This window comes from Phyllostomus discolor, chromosome 5 (assembly GCF_004126475.2).
Source record: "Phyllostomus discolor isolate MPI-MPIP mPhyDis1 chromosome 5, mPhyDis1.pri.v3, whole genome shotgun sequence".
NCBI classification, from domain to species: domain Eukaryota; kingdom Metazoa; phylum Chordata; class Mammalia; order Chiroptera; family Phyllostomidae; genus Phyllostomus; species Phyllostomus discolor.
This window is the reverse complement of record NC_040907.2, coordinates 14,120,114-14,136,917: the sequence shown is the minus strand read 5'-3', so window position 1 is coordinate 14,136,917 and position 16,804 is coordinate 14,120,114. Positions and strand designations below refer to the sequence as shown.

General features: G+C 59.8%; 1 protein-coding gene across 3 annotated transcripts in view; it reads right to left on the bottom strand.

Moving 5' to 3' along the window:
- EPHB2 (EPH receptor B2) overlaps positions 1-16,804 on the bottom strand; it is a 173,541-nt gene that overhangs the window by 26,907 nt on the left and 129,830 nt on the right. For all 3 annotated transcript variants that reach the window (XM_028512179.2, XM_036025507.1, XM_036025506.1), the window contains exons 4-5: positions 12,028-12,183; positions 10,561-10,896 (exon numbers count right to left, since the gene is read on the bottom strand). In XM_028512179.2, the coding sequence (XP_028367980.1) occupies positions 10,561-10,896; positions 12,028-12,183 (492 nt within the window). The remainder of the gene's footprint in view (positions 1-10,560; positions 10,897-12,027; positions 12,184-16,804) is intronic.

Sequence of the window (16,804 nt, the reverse complement as noted above, 5' to 3'; positions counted from 1 at the left end):
CAGGCCCCATCCCGTTGCTGCAAGGCTAACCTCACCCGGCTCCTGCTGACTCACCTCGCCCACCACCCACCCGGCCCACCCTGACTCCGGCTCAGCTGTTTGTGGGGGCAGGCCCCCCACGGCCACGGGGGTCTGGGCCTGGAGGGCTTAGCTGGCAGACTTGGGTTACAGGCAGCTAGCCCGGCTCTGATCCTGTAAGCCCCGTGTCCCTGGGTGTGGCAAGGAGGCGGCATTGCTGGGAAGATGATCAAGGCCGGCTAAGGGGGCCCCGGCCGGGCTGGTCTTTCTCCCGGAATCCAGGGGGATTAACGGCGGAGAAAAGGGAACAGCTGGATGTTCTCCCGTCCCTCCTGCCGCCCGCTGCCCACCCTGGGGTGTCGGGTTTCCCTGTAAGTTGGTCTTCGGGGAATTCTGGTATTTTCAATTACCAGCCGGGCATGCCGGCAGGGCAATGGGGTCAGTGATGTCCTGTGACCCCTGCAAGGAGATGGAGCCCCAGGGAGCAAGCACAAAAGAGGCTTGTGGCCGAGAGGGGAAGGGGGAGGCCAGCCAGGCGGGGCCTGCTTGGCTGGAGCAGGTGGTAAGGGGCCCTGCGGCCTCTAGCAAGCCCTGGGGGAGCATCCCATCCCTTCATTAGCTGAGACTTCTGTGTGTGGCTCCCTTTCCCCCTCAGGGCATGGAGGGGCTGGCGAGGTGGGCTCTAGGGCCTTCTGGGACCGGGGTCCTTTGACAGGCAGGAAGTCTGGAGGCCTGTGACCCTGGCCCTGCTCAGCTTTGCCTCTCCAGCCCTGAGCTCTGAGGAATGAAGGAGACCCCTACACTCAGCCTTTACTCTTCCTCCAGTCAGAGGACCCCGTGAGCTCAGAGGGAGTGGGAAGTTGCCACTGGAGACCCCCGCCCCAGACTCTCGGATCCCACAGCCTCTCTCACGTCTTCACTCCCACCGATAGCCCGCAGCGGCTTCCCACCGCCCCCGGATAAAACACAGATGCTCCTCACGGCCCTCAAGGCCCACCGGCCTGGCACCTGCCACCTCCTGCCGCTCACCCCCACGCTTCCCAGCGCTGTCCACACTGGCTGCCTTTCTGTTCCCAGTCGTACCAAGGTCATTCCTTGCCCAGGGTCTTGGCCTCACGGTGTTACTGCTTGGTATCCTTTTCCCTAAAGTCTTCCACGGCCAGCTCCTCCTCTTCATTCTGGTCTCAGCTAAGCTGCTGCCTCCTCCGAGAGGCCCTCCCTGACTTCCCCTCCACCTGCCTTCCCCAGTCGCTCACCACCTCACACCCTCTTTCTTTCCTTTATAGCGTTAACATTTCTGAGAGCAGGGGCCCGGTCTCTTTTATTCAATCCTTTCTTCCTAGTGCCTGGAACAGTGTGTGGCTCAGAGTAGGTACCTGGTTGGTCTTTGCGGAAGGAAGGAAGGAAGGAAGGAAGGAAGGAAGGAAGGAAGGAAGGAAGGGAAGGACAAGCAGGCTCTCACCACTTCTAGCCCCTTGAGGAATCTGGCTGAGTACACTGACCTTGGGGCCACACCCTGGATTCAGGTAGCAGCCAGGGCAAGATGGTGTGGCTGGTATGACAGTCGCTAACAGTTCGCTCTCCCTCAGACTCTCGTGTCCACCTGTGACCTGACCTGCTGCCGTGACACGGGGCTTCCTGCAGGAAAGCCGGCCTGCAACGCCACACCCCTTGTCCGTCCCCGTGCTCACGCCCTCTGGGGTCTGCGGCGGGAACTTGTGGCCCGAGATGGGACTCCGAGAGCTCCTGGCTGGTAGAGGACAGCAGTTCGCAGTGTCTGTCTCTTAGACCTGTAGCAATGCTGTTAACTCCCGGGACCCAGCTGCAGTTCTGGGTAACCCGACCGTAATTCTTACAACAGAATTCGCACAGATACAACTCTTCCCAAAATGGGCCCGGGTTTCTTTCTGGATTGGACCAATGATCCTGGCGAGGTGTGTGGGGCAGGGAAAAGGAAAGGTGAGGATGGGAGCTAGGGTGGCGCTTTTCTACGAAGAAAAGGTATTCTGTGGCCCGGACGCACGGAGCACTGGAGCCTAGCTTGTGAGAGATGCAACGCGTGCACTCCAGTGTACGGGCTCTGGAAGGCCTGCAGGGGGCGCCCCGTCTAACCTGGCAGTGTAAGTGTCATCGGGCTTCCCAGCCCTTTTCTCACGTCACAGTTATTCATGTCATTTGGAGCCTATGATCTGTGGAACGCATTTTGGGACAGAAAACAAACAACAACAACAAAGGGGCCCAGGAGATGTTATATTTTTTCCGGGCCCTGAGAAAAGCGCCTGTCTAGGGCGGCAGTTGGCTTTTCCTCTGCTCATTCCTTCTTCCCTTCACCCAGCATAGATTCACCGGCTGCCACCAGAGCAGGTGGAGGAGGGGCTCATTCCCTCCCTCTACAGAGGAGGCCAGTGAGAGTCAGGTCAAGTCTCTTGCCTGGAGTGCCTCAGCTCACAGGCGGCAGGGCTGGGGTCGGGTCAGGTGGGGACCAGGCTACTTCTTCCCTCCCCCTGATTGCCAGGCCCTGCCTGCAGGCGGGATTTGAGCAGGCGGAGGCCGGGCCCTGGCCTGGGTGCCGTGGGCACATCTCATCGCCCAGCGGGCTGCTGAATGGCCTCGGCCCCACCTGTGGCTGCCGCAGGAGCCCAGTCCTTCCCACCCAGCACCTGGATTGGCAAGATGGCAAGAGCCTGGGCCTCAAATCAGGTAGCCCAGACAACCTACCTCACCCCTTCGTGCCCCGGTTCCTCCTCTGCAGAATGAGGACAATGGCAGGGACGCTGGGAGGTCAAATGAAGACCTGAGTATAAAGGACTGGGCCCACAGTGAGGGGTCAGGGGCCGTCAGCCACGTGTAGCTGTCTGGGCCGCCAGACTCTCAAACAGCCGTGTGAATGCTCAGCAGAGGCTCATGAAAGCGGGTGGTGATGGCGGCTCAGGGGAGAGGACGCAGCGTTCAGGGCTCGGATCTCAGGTCTCTTAAGGACAGGCGACTGTGCGACCTCAGGCAAGTTACTTCTGTCCCTGAGCCCAAGTTCCTCAGCTATGAAATGGGGTGTGGCAGATGCCTACTCACCGCGTGCCAAATATCCTTTCTTTCTTTCTCAAATTAACTGAACTCTGGCTAGGCACCTTGTGCCCAGATAAAAGACTACATTTTCCCCCAAACTCTGGCAGCTAGAAGTGGCTGTATTACAAGCTAGAAGTGCTTGCCTATGATATAAGCAGAAGTGTGTGACTTCTAGAAGTCTCCTTCAAAGGGAGGAGTCTGACCCTTCTCACTCTCCTCTTTCCATCCTGCTGCCTGGGATGTGGAAGTGATAGCTGGAGCTCTTGCAGCCATTTTGGCCCACAAAGATAAAAAGAGCTGTGTGCCGAGAAGCGTGGATCCCTGATGACTCCGTGGAGCTGTCCTAACTCCTATCTTGTGACATCCTTTACATAAGAAAAACAAGCCTCCCTTTTGTCTAAGCCACGAGAGTGGACTGGTTGTGGTAATTGCCTCCCTATGTCTATACCCTTTGTGCTGTAACTCATATAGTCCCTACTGCCTCTGACTCTGGGCTTGGCCATGTGACTTGCTTTGGCCAATGGGATATAAGCAAATATGCTATAAGCAGAGGCTTATGAAACCCCTTGGCATGTATCTGCCCACTCTCTTGGTTCTCTGTGATTGCCCAAGACAGAACATGCCCAGGCTGACCTGCTGGAGGCCCAGACACACGGAGCAGAGTTGTTGTTCCAGTTGCCCCAGCCAGGGCCACTCCTAACCAGCTGACAGCAGTCAACCCCGAACATGCCATAAAGCCCTAACAGAATGCAAACATGTGAATGCTCCCCGCCAGGGCCCATCCAGCCCACCCGGAGACTCTTGAGCTAAATAAGTGCTTCTTGTTTTTCCACCATCGGTTTTATGGTTGATCGTTAAACAGCATTACCGTGGCCGCGGTTACCTGTTACTTTTCCTCCTGTTACATGCAGCCAAACTCAATCTTAACTGACACTCCAGGTCGGCACTGCCTTCCCTGCAGAACGCTTGGGAGGATCAAAGAGGACGATGCCGCCAGAGGGCTCGGCCCAGGGAGGGACGTGCTCTCTCCCTCTCTCTTCCTTTCCCCAGGCACGGGCCTCACCAGGGGCTTTTTTGGCCCCGTTCTCTCTGATCCCCACCACCCCCGGGGAGAGGGGTAAGTGAGTCCATGCTCATGCCAGTTCCAGAGACCAAGCCACGGTGTGCCCGCCCCCCGGGAGGGCGGGAGGATCAGAGGAGAGCGCGGTGGCAGACGGGGCTTTGCAAAGTTGAAAGCCTTTCAGCGAGAAAGCCACATGGAGTGGAGTTACCTGGCCGGGCTGCTGGAGGCCGGCTCTGTCGAGGAGCCGCTGTGTGATCTCGAGCGGCCACTTAGGAACCTCTCTGGGCGTCAGCTTTCCCCTCTATAAAAGGAGGTGTTTACACTGGCTGAGCTGCAAGGCCCCTGCCAGTGCTGATGGGGTAGGCAGAATAATGGCCCCCCGAAGACGCCCACGTCCTACTCCTGGGATCTGTGGACATGTTTGCCTTACATGGCAAAAGGGACTTCGCAGATGTGATTAAGGTGATGGCTCTTGAGACGGGAGATTATCCTGGATTACCCAGGTAGGCCCAATCTAATCACTTGAGCCTTTAAAAGAGGGGAAACTTTCCCAGCAAAGGGTCAGAGAGCAGAGAGCTGGAGTGTGAGGAGCATTCGATGCCCCTTTGCTAACAGGCAGGGGGCCACGGGCAAGGCCCACAGAGAGGTCAGCTTGCAGCCGCCAGCCAGCCAGGCAACGGAGCCCCTGCTCCTCCCACCCTGTGGCACTGAATTCTGCCACCACCCGAACAAGCCAGGAAAGGGGTCATCCCGTGGGGCCTCAGAAGGGAGCATGGCCTACTGCCGCCACCTTGCTTTTAGCCCGATGAGGTCTGGCCTGGACTCCAGACCTACGGAACTCTAAGGTGACAATGGTGTGTCATTCCAAGTTGCGGAGTTTGCAGGATTTTGGTATAGTAGCAACAACAAACAAACACACCATCTGATGTTGTTTTAAGCCTAGCCATCACGTAACTGTTCACCCACCAGGTCCTAGGTGCTCCACGGCATCCTCACTAATCTGAACACCATCTGACAAAGCTGGCATGAGAGAGACGTGCCCATTCTGAAGGCGGGGACACTGAGGCTCAGAGAAGTGAGGTCTCCCGGTAGAGCCTGGCCACACAGCTTGGGAAGGGCCGTGCTGGTTGATGGCCAAGTTTGTCAAGGCAGGAACTGATGCCTCTTCTCCCATGTGACCCACTGGCACGTGACAACAGGGGAGTGTCCTAACTGGTCAACGGTGCACTTGCTCAGTACCAGCAGCCCCAAAGGCTGCACCCACCCCGCCAGGCTGTGGTGGGGACGGGCCCATCCATGCAGCCCGCCTGACCTCCACAGGAGGCTTGCTCTGGCCATTACTGAGCCCTGAATATGCAGCGACATAATTATTTAGGCTCTGCCACTGACTGCCTGGCGACCACGGGCAAGTCCCTGAACTCTCCACGCCTTGCTTCCCTTGCCTAAACGACGGGATAATAATAGGACCTACCTCACAGTGTTGTGAAGATTCATCACTAAGGACTTGGAACGGCGTCTGGCACAGAGTGAGCCCTTGGTAAACGTGAGCTATTATTAAGACGCGAGTGACTGTAGAATGATCTCCGTTTTTTGAGAGCCTGCCTGTGCCCAGCAGCCTGTGAGGCACCTTGAGCACGGAGCTCAAAGCCTCGCAGCAGTGCTGCAAGGCGGGGTGATGAAACCCACGAGGAAGACGCGGGCTAAGTGACTCGTCCACAGCTACGTGCTGGTGGGCAGCCAGGCTTGATCCAAAGCCAGACAGGTTGGTGAGGCGCCAAAGCCCAGCCTCTCCCTGCCCCTTCCCACCTGCTCTGGAACCCGGGCAGAGGTGCGGCTGCTCACAGCTTGCTGGGGGGGAAATCGTGTCCTGTGCCGCCCTGGAGGGCAGCCAAGGACAGGATGCGGCCCTGAGGACGAGCCCCACGTGACTGGCACGGCGCACACAGCCAGGTCTGCACGGCTGTCTCTGCTTTCTCATTCGGCTCTCAGCTCACACGCAGCCTCCTCCTCCTCCTCCTCGGAGAGTCTCTCCCGACACCCACCCTGAGGCTTGGCCTCCCCTCCTTTCTGGTCTTATCTGTGTGTGTGGAGGGCCCGGGCCCCGGACAGCCAGGCTGAATTCCGGGGTCTGCTCCTTCCCAGCTGTGTGAGCCTGGGAGTCCGCTTGACCTCTCCGAGGGCCTGGGATACACAGCCCGGCCTCCTTGCTCGGGCGTGCCTGAGAGGATTCGCACATACGGGGCAGAACAGCGCTCTGGAACGGCAGAGTATGGTTCAGAGACGGTATGACGGCTTCACGGAGTCAGGAGACAGCTCTGACTTCAACCCCAGCTCGGACAGCTCTGGGACTGCAAGCAAGGCCCAGTCATTTGCCCCGAAGAAATACTTTCTCCTTTTAAGGCAACGAGCTAGATATTTATATACTGAAGTTTGGGGTCTGATTTAAAGCCTACCACTGAATGCATTTGTCGGGAAATCAAGTCCCCGGTCTTGCCTTCCAGCCTGGCCGTGCTCCTCCGCACCCCACCTCGCCCCACGCTTCTCGGAGCCCTGCTGCCAAGGGCCCCCGAGCACTCGCTGGGGTGCGCCCCTGTCTGGGTGGGTGCCCGGAAAACCACGGCGAGGAAAAGCAGCCCCACTGTGACCACCGAGTGGCCATGGTCGGGGAGACAGACAGGAAGGAGATGATCTAAGGCATGAGGCGAACACTCAGCCCCCGGAACTCCAGGGCCCTGGTGCTGGGGCATGTGATCAAGTCAGGGAGGTCGATGAAGGTGCGTGAAGGTCTGAAGGAAGGCTCGGGGTGAAGGAGGGGAGCACTCCAGGTGGAGGGTACGGCACGTGCAAAGGCCCTGTGGCACAGGAATCTGATGCTTAGGAGGCATAGGAAGAAAAAAAAAATTTTAAAAAAGGAGAACTCTCCCTCTGGCCTGCCTCCTGTACGTCCCTTTCCCGGGACACCTCCCTCCCTGGGAGGAGGGTGAAGGAAGAGGTTAGAAGCCTCTTCCTTCTTCAAAATCAAGCTCAAATGCCTCCTCTTCCCAGAAGTCTTCCATGGTGCGCCTTTCTCCCATTCCCCAGGAAGAAGGGACTTCTGCTGCCTGTGACCTCCTGCACCTCCCTGACCCCTCCCGGGGCTCTCACTCATGCCATCTTGTATGCAGACTGTCCACGGCTCATCTTCCCAACCAGGACACAGATCTGCAAGGACAGGAACCGTGTCCTCTCCAGTGTGGACTTGGAGTCCCATCACGCTGGGTTCAAATTCTCATTGAGACCACTCAGTGGTGGGACTAAGCTTAAAGGACTCAACTTCTCTGGGCTCCCATGTCCCCACCTGGCAAAGGGGGACCACGCGACGAAGGCATGGTGTGGCTGCACGGGCCCCAGCTGGGCCCTGGGCATCCATGGGAGTGCCACTTGTCCAGGAGCGTGAGGGGCTCACAGGGGCTTAGACTCCCTTAGACCTGGGTTTCCCAAATGTGTCTGAGGGTAAGAACCCCTTGAGCCACTTGATAAAAACCAGATTCTCAGCTTACTGCTGGGGTTCTGGTTCGGCAGGTCTGGGGCAGAGTCCAGAGCTTATATTCTGATGAGCTCTCCCATAGTTCTGATGCACAGTCTGGGGGGGAAGGCAAGGCCCAGGGGGAGGAAGTGATTTCCACGGGTGTGATAAGTCGAATTGGTTATCTGTTCTTCCTCTTGGTGCCGGGGTTACGCACCCACACCCTCTGCTGAGGAACTCCGCAGGGCCCACTCACTGTGGGCAAGACAGGTGTTTGGGTGGCATGGCCCAGCCTGGCCAGGTGTGTTCCCACCATGCACCACAAGAGTAGCACGCCTGGGAGTCTGCTGGTCCGACGAGAGCGAGGAGACACAGGGAACAGACTGAATCCAGTCCATGTCCTGGAGTCCTACCCAGCACAGCCTGTGCAGATTAGCTAAACCCTAGTTGACCCGCAGACGAGTGAGTGAAAAAAATTAACGTTTACTGCTGTAAACCACTGAGTTTGGGGGGCAGTTTTGTTACGCAGCGTTATGGCAGCAAGAACTGACTAATACACTAAAGTCACCCAGCAAATGAATGGCAAAGCTGGGGTTCAGAGTCAGGTCCTGTTCCTAACCCAGGGCTTGCCTGGGACACACTTGACTAGGCACAGCCTCTGTCCCTCAATCCTGAGGGCTCCGCCCCCTGTGCCTCCTCTCTGAAAGCCCCTCCCTTCCACTCAGCACCATTGCTTTTCTCCGGGAGCCTCCAGCTCTAGATGAGAGGGCTCCGTGCCACAGCCCAGGCTCCATCCTCACTGCTACTACTACGCTGAGGCTTCTGGAGCAGGCAGTCCTGCCCCAGGGCTCCCACACGGATGCTGGGAGGGCCCTCCCACCCCCAGCCAGGGAAAGAAATCCAAGGGCTCTGGGGAACTCCAGCGTCTCCCCGTTGAAAAGAGTTCCCACCTCTCCGCTCCCCCTGGGAGCCTGGCTCCCTTGCCTCGGGGCCTCGTCAAGCTGGAGAGGCGCACAGCTGCCGCGTCGCGGTCTGTTCGGTGCCTCTGCCAGCAGCTGCTGTCTTTGGAGGCTCCTCGGGTGGCCCACCTTGAGGCGGCTCCATCCGCACCCCAGGCCGAGGGGGACTTGAGTGCATCCGCGGCATCCTCAAGAATGGCAGGTGCACGCTCAGACGCTTGCCCTCTCGGCCACAGCAATGCTACAGACACTCACACACAGAACCACACTCCTCTCCAGACACAAACACACTGATGGGCAGACCACATTCAGACACACGAGCGCGTGCTCATGGATGCACAGTTTGGTACGAAGCCACACGCCAAGGTCACGTGCAGTCACACACACACAGTCACCCAGACAACAGGACAGGCGCACACGTTCCCCAAACACACTCACTCACACGCACAGTCAGACCCACAGCCGCACCCGAGGTTCCTTGGACGCACCCTGGGTTTAGCCCAAGCACTGGAGTCTGTTAGACCTGGTGAGTCCCTGCCTCTCGTCCTGCCTGCTTTGTGACTGCACTTGTCTGAGCACCGTCTGTAAAATGGGGACACAGATGCCTCCTACTCAAGGAGGCCAGGGGGAGGCAGCGAGGTCAAGCGTGGAAAGCCCCCCTCAACCAGGTTCCCCGGCTGCCCTCTCCCCTTCTGCGCCCTGTGCACGCCCTCCCGACCTCCTGAACTCCATTTCTTTCTATCACCCCCTTCAGATTTCTGCTGGGCCTGTGCACGTGCCTCCTCTAGCAGGCCTTCCCGGACCTGTGTGGGCTGGATAGCCCAGCCCCTGCTTTCCTGGAGCCTGGCCTCCCTCAGCTCCCCCCTCCACGGGCCAGGGCCCAGGTCGCACCCGCCGAGGGGGCTGGGCAAGGCTTGTTGCAGGACTAACTGAGGGGCGTATTCACAGTGCCAACCAGAAGGTTTTCTACCCACAGGCACCAGGCAGTCCTTCAAAACCTCACGTGGCCGTTGGTTGGGGGACGAGGCTGCAGTCGTCTCCTGGACCTGGCCACATGGGGGTCTCAGGTGCCCCTGAGGACAGTGGTCTTGGAGGAGAGAAGGGGCCGGACACCTAAGTGGAATGGACTTAAGAGGGACTCGGGGGAGGAGGTGAGACTCCTGGCCTGGCAGCTTTTGCTGCTGTGAAGGCAGGCAGGGGGGTCCGTGGAGGGCGGCGCGGGGTCACGGGAAGGGTGACTGAAGGTGAACGTGGGGGCGGGGAGTTCTGGTGCAGTTAGGCTGGAGCGGGCTGAACGTTCCAAGAAAGCACCTGTGGGAACCGCTAGACGCCCACTGGAGTCTGCCTGCCCACCGTCCACGGAGACGGAGTTAAGCCAGGCCGGGAGAGATTTCGCTTCCCAGCCTCCTCTGCGGTTCGGCAATGCCACAGCACCAAGCTCCTTCCAGTGGAAGGGGCACAGAAGTGGCAGGTGCCACCTCGGCTTTCCCGGCTTAAAACCTTGTCAATGCCCGGGGTCCTCTCTCTCCCGCCCTTCCTGCGGGCCAGGGCACAGACGCACCCGCCACCGGCTTTGACCACAGAAGGTGCGAGACAGCAAGGTGGAAGGAGCCCTCCTGGAGGGTGGGTCAGAGCCACCCTGCTGACCTGGACGGTGCACCCCTGGACTCCTGCATGGGGGAGCCAGGCACTTCTGTGTTCTCGAAGCCCCCCAGCACCGGGCCCTTTCGTTACAGCAGCTTCACCTTCCCCTTTGATAACACCCGCTCAACAAGGGGTGGCAATGACCATAAACGCCACCACAATGGAGCACGCTCCCCGGTGGCTGGATCACACACACGCACGGCCTTTGAAGAGAGGAAACCGCAGATGTGAGGGCGTCTTTAACGAGGGCTGGCAGGAGACCCATTTGGCACGGCGCTGCCCCTGGAGCCTGCCTGGGAAGCGCTCACCTGCCTGGTTGGTGGTGATGTTCACGGAGGCGAACTGCGGCGAGAAGGGGCTCTGGTCGGTGACGCCGTTCACGGCCTGGATCTCGAAGGTGTACTGGGTGTGGGCCAGCAGGTCGCTGATGTAGACGCGGGGCTCCGTGAGGCCCAGCTGGCGGGGCGCGTACTGCACGTTGTCCCCGCAGCGGGTGCAGGCGCCCCGGCCGGAGCCGCAGCTCTTGCAGATGATGTTGTACACGAGATCCTCGCGGCCCCCCGCGTCCCGGGGCGGGGTCCACTCCAGCATGAGCGAGGTCTCGTTGACGCTGGAGATCACGGCCTGGGGTGCAGAGGGGATGGCTGGGGAGGGGGAGGGGTGTCGATCAGTGGGGGCCGGGGAGCTGTTTCCACCCTGGTTCCAGCCCACGCCCCCCCCCCAAAAGCTTCCCGCACATACTGCCTCCCCTCCACCCACCAGAGAGACGTTTCTAGAAGATAACGCTCATCCTGCTGCACATCTGCTTAAACCTTTCTCCCTGGATGCCAGCCTCCTTGGTGTTTGGAACTAGGGACCGTCTCTTTGTGTTGGGGGTCACACCCACCCAAAAGCTATTTCCCCTCCTTCCTTAGAGCAGAACCCAGTTTTACTCAGGTGGCAATGTGTCCAACTAAAGAGACTCTATTTCCTAGCCCCCTGTGATGAAGTGCTGGCAACTGATGATAGTGGAAGTTACAGGTTAGGATTTTTTCTTAAAAGGAGACAGCTGTAGGACATCCCTTTATCCTTCTCTTTTCTGCTGCCTAGAACATGTGTGATGGCTGGAGCTTCAGCAGCGACGTTGGGCTATGAAGCAACCTGCCAGATGGAAACCACACACCACGATGGCAGAGCAGAGGGAAGCAGCCGGGTCCCAGAGAACTCCATGGATTCACCACACTACCCCTGGACTGCCAATCTGTGGGCTTCTAGTCCATGAGAGCATAAGTCCCTGCGTGCATGCCACTGGGCTCAGCTCTCTGCTACTTGCAGCTGAATGCCCCTCCTGTGTGACACAGTGGTTGTGACCCTGCCCTCGCAGTCACCCTGTCTTAGAGAACCTCAGCCTGGGACTCAGGCAGCCGCTGCCAGGTCAGGACACTGGGCAGCCTCTTCTGCCACCCCCTGCGCTGGTTCTTCCCCTGCCAACCCTGCCATTCTCCGTCCCTCTGTGCACCCAGGCCTTGACCTCATCCTCCATCCATGTGACTTAGCAGAAGGAGGTAAGGAGCCCAATGCCTGCTCCGTGGTACCTGCGCGTTGGCCACATAACCACCCCAGGACACCCCAGGATGGTCCTTTGGCCACCAGTGCTCCACTCCCCTCCCCCAGGTACTGGCCATTCCTCTCTTAGGAAGGACTGGCTATAGCGGGACAGCAGCCCAGCCCTCGCTCTGGGCATTTCTGCAGGTGACTGTGGACTTGGATGTTGCCCTCCAGGGCCCCAGACATACTTGTGCAGGGCATGTCCAGCGGGTCCAGGTCTGCTCGGTAGTAGCCATTGCGGCAGACGCAGTTGGTGGCCCCTTCTGAAGTGGTCCGGCTGTTGATGGGACAGTGGGTGCAGGCCTCGTCCCCTTGGTTAGCCTTGAAGGTTCCAGACGGGCAAGCTAGGAGAGAAGACAGAGGAAGTCACTGAGCAACCCGGGAGCCACAGAGAGGACCATGCAGCCTCACGGGGGCCCTGGAGCCCCAGGGAAGGCCACACCGTGTCATGGAGGGGCCCGCAGCGTCCCTGCTGAGAAACACTTCCTCCTGAGGTTGTCAGGGAGCCTCCACCCTGCAGTGTGGCAGTCCTGGCTGCGCCCAGGACGTCCCAGGCTGCCTGCTTTCTTGTCTCTACAGCGGTCCGTGCATCCGGTGGGGGCCCAGGGTGGGGGGGGGGGGCCTTCCTGACCTACTCCAGACTGGCTGTGCCGCAGCTCCCAGGACCAATCCCGACTCAGTCTGAAGGCGCTGAAGAGGCAGTACCTGTGGCCCAGCTTGCTCACCAACGGCTGGCTGGACCCTGATTCTGGAACAAGAGTGCTGGGTTCCAGACGATTGACATGATGACATTACAGTGGAAAAGTCCTAGCCCAGGGCAGGGCGGGCAGGGAGGCGATGTGGTAGAGCAGGCGAGAACTCTGCCTTTGCAAGCAGACAGACCCGGGCTGGAGCCCCAGCTTGGCTCTGTGCTAGTTGTGTGGCCCTGGACAAGTGGCTTAACCACACTGACACCGTTTCCTTATTTGTAAAATGATGATTCCAAAGCCCATTTCCACAGCCCCTGGTGAGCATGTGGCATAAGTGTGTAAAGCACATGACATGGGGCTTTGCACAATATGGGTGCCCAGTGAATAGTAGCTGTTACAATAGTAGGTGTTCGATCAATTTATTAAAATAAAGGGGTGTGCAGTACTAGGGACAGCCAGACGAGGGCAGTGTTTGTACTCGGTGGGCAGTCAGCCCTCCGGGATCTTGCAGGGTCTTTGCCCTTCTCTCCTCTGGGGGATGCTCAGGACTTGGGTCCAGGCCCCGCAGTTCAGGGCTTAGGCTCTACAAGAGCAGACCACTCCTGTGTGGGCCTGTGTGCCAACCCACCCTACACTTCCCCCTGGTCCCGGGCTGGGAATCAGGAGGCCTGGGCTCTAGGCCCTGCCCCTTTCCCGGCCTGTTTCTTCGTCCGCTCACTTCACCGGCATTCCCAGTCCCAGCTCTGCTGCAGTGCCTGGGGGGAGACCACACCAGGCACACGTGAGAATGTGGACAAGGGAAGAGCTTCGCCAGGGGCAAGTTCCTCTTTGGGACGGAGGGTGGCTCAGCTGCCCCCGGACCAGGGGCTCTCACCCGGATCACACTCCTGCTAGGACACCGTGTGGCCTTCGGTCAGCCGCTCCACCTCTCGGGGTGTCACCTTCCGCACGTACAAATGGCTCATCTAAATTTCCCAAATCAGTTTTCCAGCCCCAGTCTTGGCAAATCTCCTCTCCCCAACCCCTCAACCAGCTCCCGCCTCAGAGACCCCGATCTGCTCGGTGGTGCCAACGGGTTCTGAGGTCAGAGGGCTTTCCTCCCCGCCCCGCCGCAGTTACTCATCAGGTGGTCTTGGGCCATCCTCTCAGCTTCCCGAGGATGGGACCCACAGCCCCTTCCCCGGCGCCCGGCTCCGAACCCGGCCCTCCTCAGACACTCTGGGGGTCGCCTGCTGAAGCAGAAAGGGCTTGGGCCTCGGAGACCACGCAGGGAAGGGAGGTCGGCCCGCAGGCTGCCTGGCAGATGCCGGCGCCACCTGGGTCGGCAGGGTGGCCTTGGGGAAGCCTCTTAAACTGTTCCCTCACCTATAAAACGGGGACAATAATCTCTACCTCCTGAGTCACGGCGAGGATGACATTTGGCTAATTTAGGGAAAAATGCCTAGAACGATTCCTGGCATTATTCAACTATCGGGTTCAACCACCAAATCCGCTGTCGGTGTCCTGCAGCTTCCTCACTGGGGACACAGCATCTGCCCCTTCAAGTGGCCGCGAGAATCTCAACCGCTGAGCAGCCCTGGCCTGCGGTTGGGAGGGGCTGGGGGTCGCAGGTACAGCCGCAGGGCCTGTCACTAGAAAACGGCACCCCCCGCCCCTGGGGCAACCCACGTGGCGGGCCTTGGGAGGAAGCTTCCGGAAAGCGGACACCATCCCAATCGACAGCCACCCCCCAATGCCACGCTGAGCAGGCCAGAGCAACGACACCGGCAAGGACGGCGAGGGGAGCCTGTGGGGAGCTGCCAGGGCACCCACGCACGGATGGGGAGACGGGGAGACGGCACGCCGGAGCGCGCAGAGGAGCCGCCGACACTTCTCGAGGACTGAGGAAATGCCGGCACTGCCCCGAGGACTTAACTCCTCATAACTCACCCAGGGCCGCCCCAGGCCGGGGATGGGTGTGATGTTATCACCCCTGTTTTCAGGTGGGGCGGGGGGCGAAGGCACCGAGGTGAGGAGACTTTTTCCAAGGGTGTGGGCTTGGCAGGGGCAGAGCCAAGGGGATTCGATCCCAGGTGGTCCGACTCAGGGGCCCCTTCCCTAAGCTCCGCCGACATCACCTTTATTTTCGTTGTGTCAACGGCCTGTGAGTGCTGCCCGGGGGGTTGGCAGCTTCTGCTCTGGGCGCCTGTCCAGGGCTCGCTCCACTTTGCTGCGCTGGCTCTGGGGCCCCCGAGCCTCTCGCCCCCCTCCTAGGCACCAGCCTTTCCCTACAGGCTGGGTAAAGGGGCGGCCCCGGCTCCAGTTGAGCCGTTGACCTCCCTGAACCTCAGTTTTCTCTGCTGTAGAATGGGGCCCAGGGCTCGGGTGAGGGTCTAGGACCAGCATGATAGGTGCCAAAGGGTTTTGGCTCCAAGGCCAAGATCCTCCTGGCTCCCCCTCAGGTGAGAGCTCGCCCAGCTTAGCACGCCTCTTCCATCTGCTGGCGATTCCCGGGCCCGGCTGGTGGGTGGCTGCCCACTCCCCGCTCCGCATCGTGCCAGCCCCTCCATCTGGACTGCTTTCCCGGCTGTCCTCCTCCATCACCGTGTCCTGCCCCCTCGGAGACCCCCTGGGCTGCCTCCTAGCAGCCTTCCCTCCTTGGGTGTGCCGCCCTGCCGCCCCTTGGCCCTCCCCGGGCTTTCTGTGGTTTCCGTGTCTACTGGCACTGGGCTTCATGAAACCCTGTCCCCTGTCGTCCCTCCCCCTCCCTCCTGCAGCTAATCAATTACTGCGTCCTCCTCCCCAGCAGTGCCCTGCCCTGGCTCTTCTCTGCCACCCTCTTTACCCACCCACCCACGCCTCAGCTTCTCCTGGCCATCTGGCCTCCTCCTGCCCACCCCCCTGCCCCTGTCCCCGGCCAGCTTTCCAATGTGCAAACCTTTCTGTGTCACGTTAAAAATCCACAGTGGCTCACAGTGGAATATTATTTGGCCGTAAAAAGGAACTCGGAGGGGCTGGTCCCTGCTACAGCTCGACAAACTGGAGAACAGTGTGCTTTGTGAAAGCAGCCAGTCGCAAAAGGCCGCACCCGGACTTGCACGGACACGCCCAGAACAGGCACACTCACAGAGAGAGGGAGCAGACCGGCGGCTGCCAGGAGTGTGGGAGAGCAGAGGGTGGGCAGTGGGTGAGGCAGGGCTTCCTCTTGAGGTGCCCAGAGTGTTCTCAGGTTGACTGAGGCGATGGCTGCACAATTAGGAATACACCCAAAACCCCCGAACTGTACAATTTAAGTAGGGGAGTTGTATGGTATGTGAGTTATATCACAGTAAAACTGCTATTTAAAAAAATCCACAGTAGTCCCCCCGAACCCCTCAAGGCCCCCCAGGACCCCAGGGCTGGCACAGGCCTGTCTCAGCCTTGTGCCGGAGGGTCCACACTGTCACCGGCACACGGCGCCCGCCCCCGGGCCCCTCCACACCTCTGGCCCCTGTCAATGCTGCGCCCATTGCCTGGAGTGCCTCCCTTCACCAGAAGGCGGACCGAGACTCAGCACGGGTGTCGCCTCCTCTGGGAAGTCTTCCCCAAGACCCCGTGCAGGGTCAAGGTGGCTATTTAATTACTTACTTGTGAACCTGTAACTACCTGGTTGGACAGTCGCCTTCCAACACGATGCCAGGTGCTCAGGGGGTGATGGGTGGATGTAGTGAGGAGCTGGAAAAGCACCCAGTCCAACCACCTTGTTTGACCTTGGAGGGAACTAGGTCCCAGAGAGTGGCAGACACACTCGGCTCTTTTCTGGTCTCAGGTCCCATCAGCCACGCCCTCTGCCATGGACAGAGGTCTGGGGCAGCTGCCGTCCTCAGAGCCCAGTGGTCTAGGGGCCATGCTGCTCCCAGCTTCCCAGCTGGGGACGCGCCTGCCCTGCCAACCTGGGAGTCTTGCACAGAAGTGGGGAGAGAACCACGAGACCCGAAGACGCAGTCCTGGGTGGCTGCCCCTCTGCCAGGCGTGTGGGCTTAGGCAGGGCCCCTGCCGTCTCTGGGACGCAGTCTCCTGCAGGAAGGGGGCGGACAGCACCTGGGTGGCAGAGATGCAGTGAGGCCTCCGGTGGGTCTGGCCCTCCGTGGTCTGTCGAGGGCGAGTCAGCCCCACCGCACCCACTCAGCTCAGCAGCGGCTCCCCGAGGGGCAGTGGGATTAATCCACACGCCTTGCCCGGGCCCACGGGACCTGCCAGGCTGGCCCTGCTGTCTTCCTGTCACTTCCCGCCACCCCCTCCCTCACTGCGCTCTGGC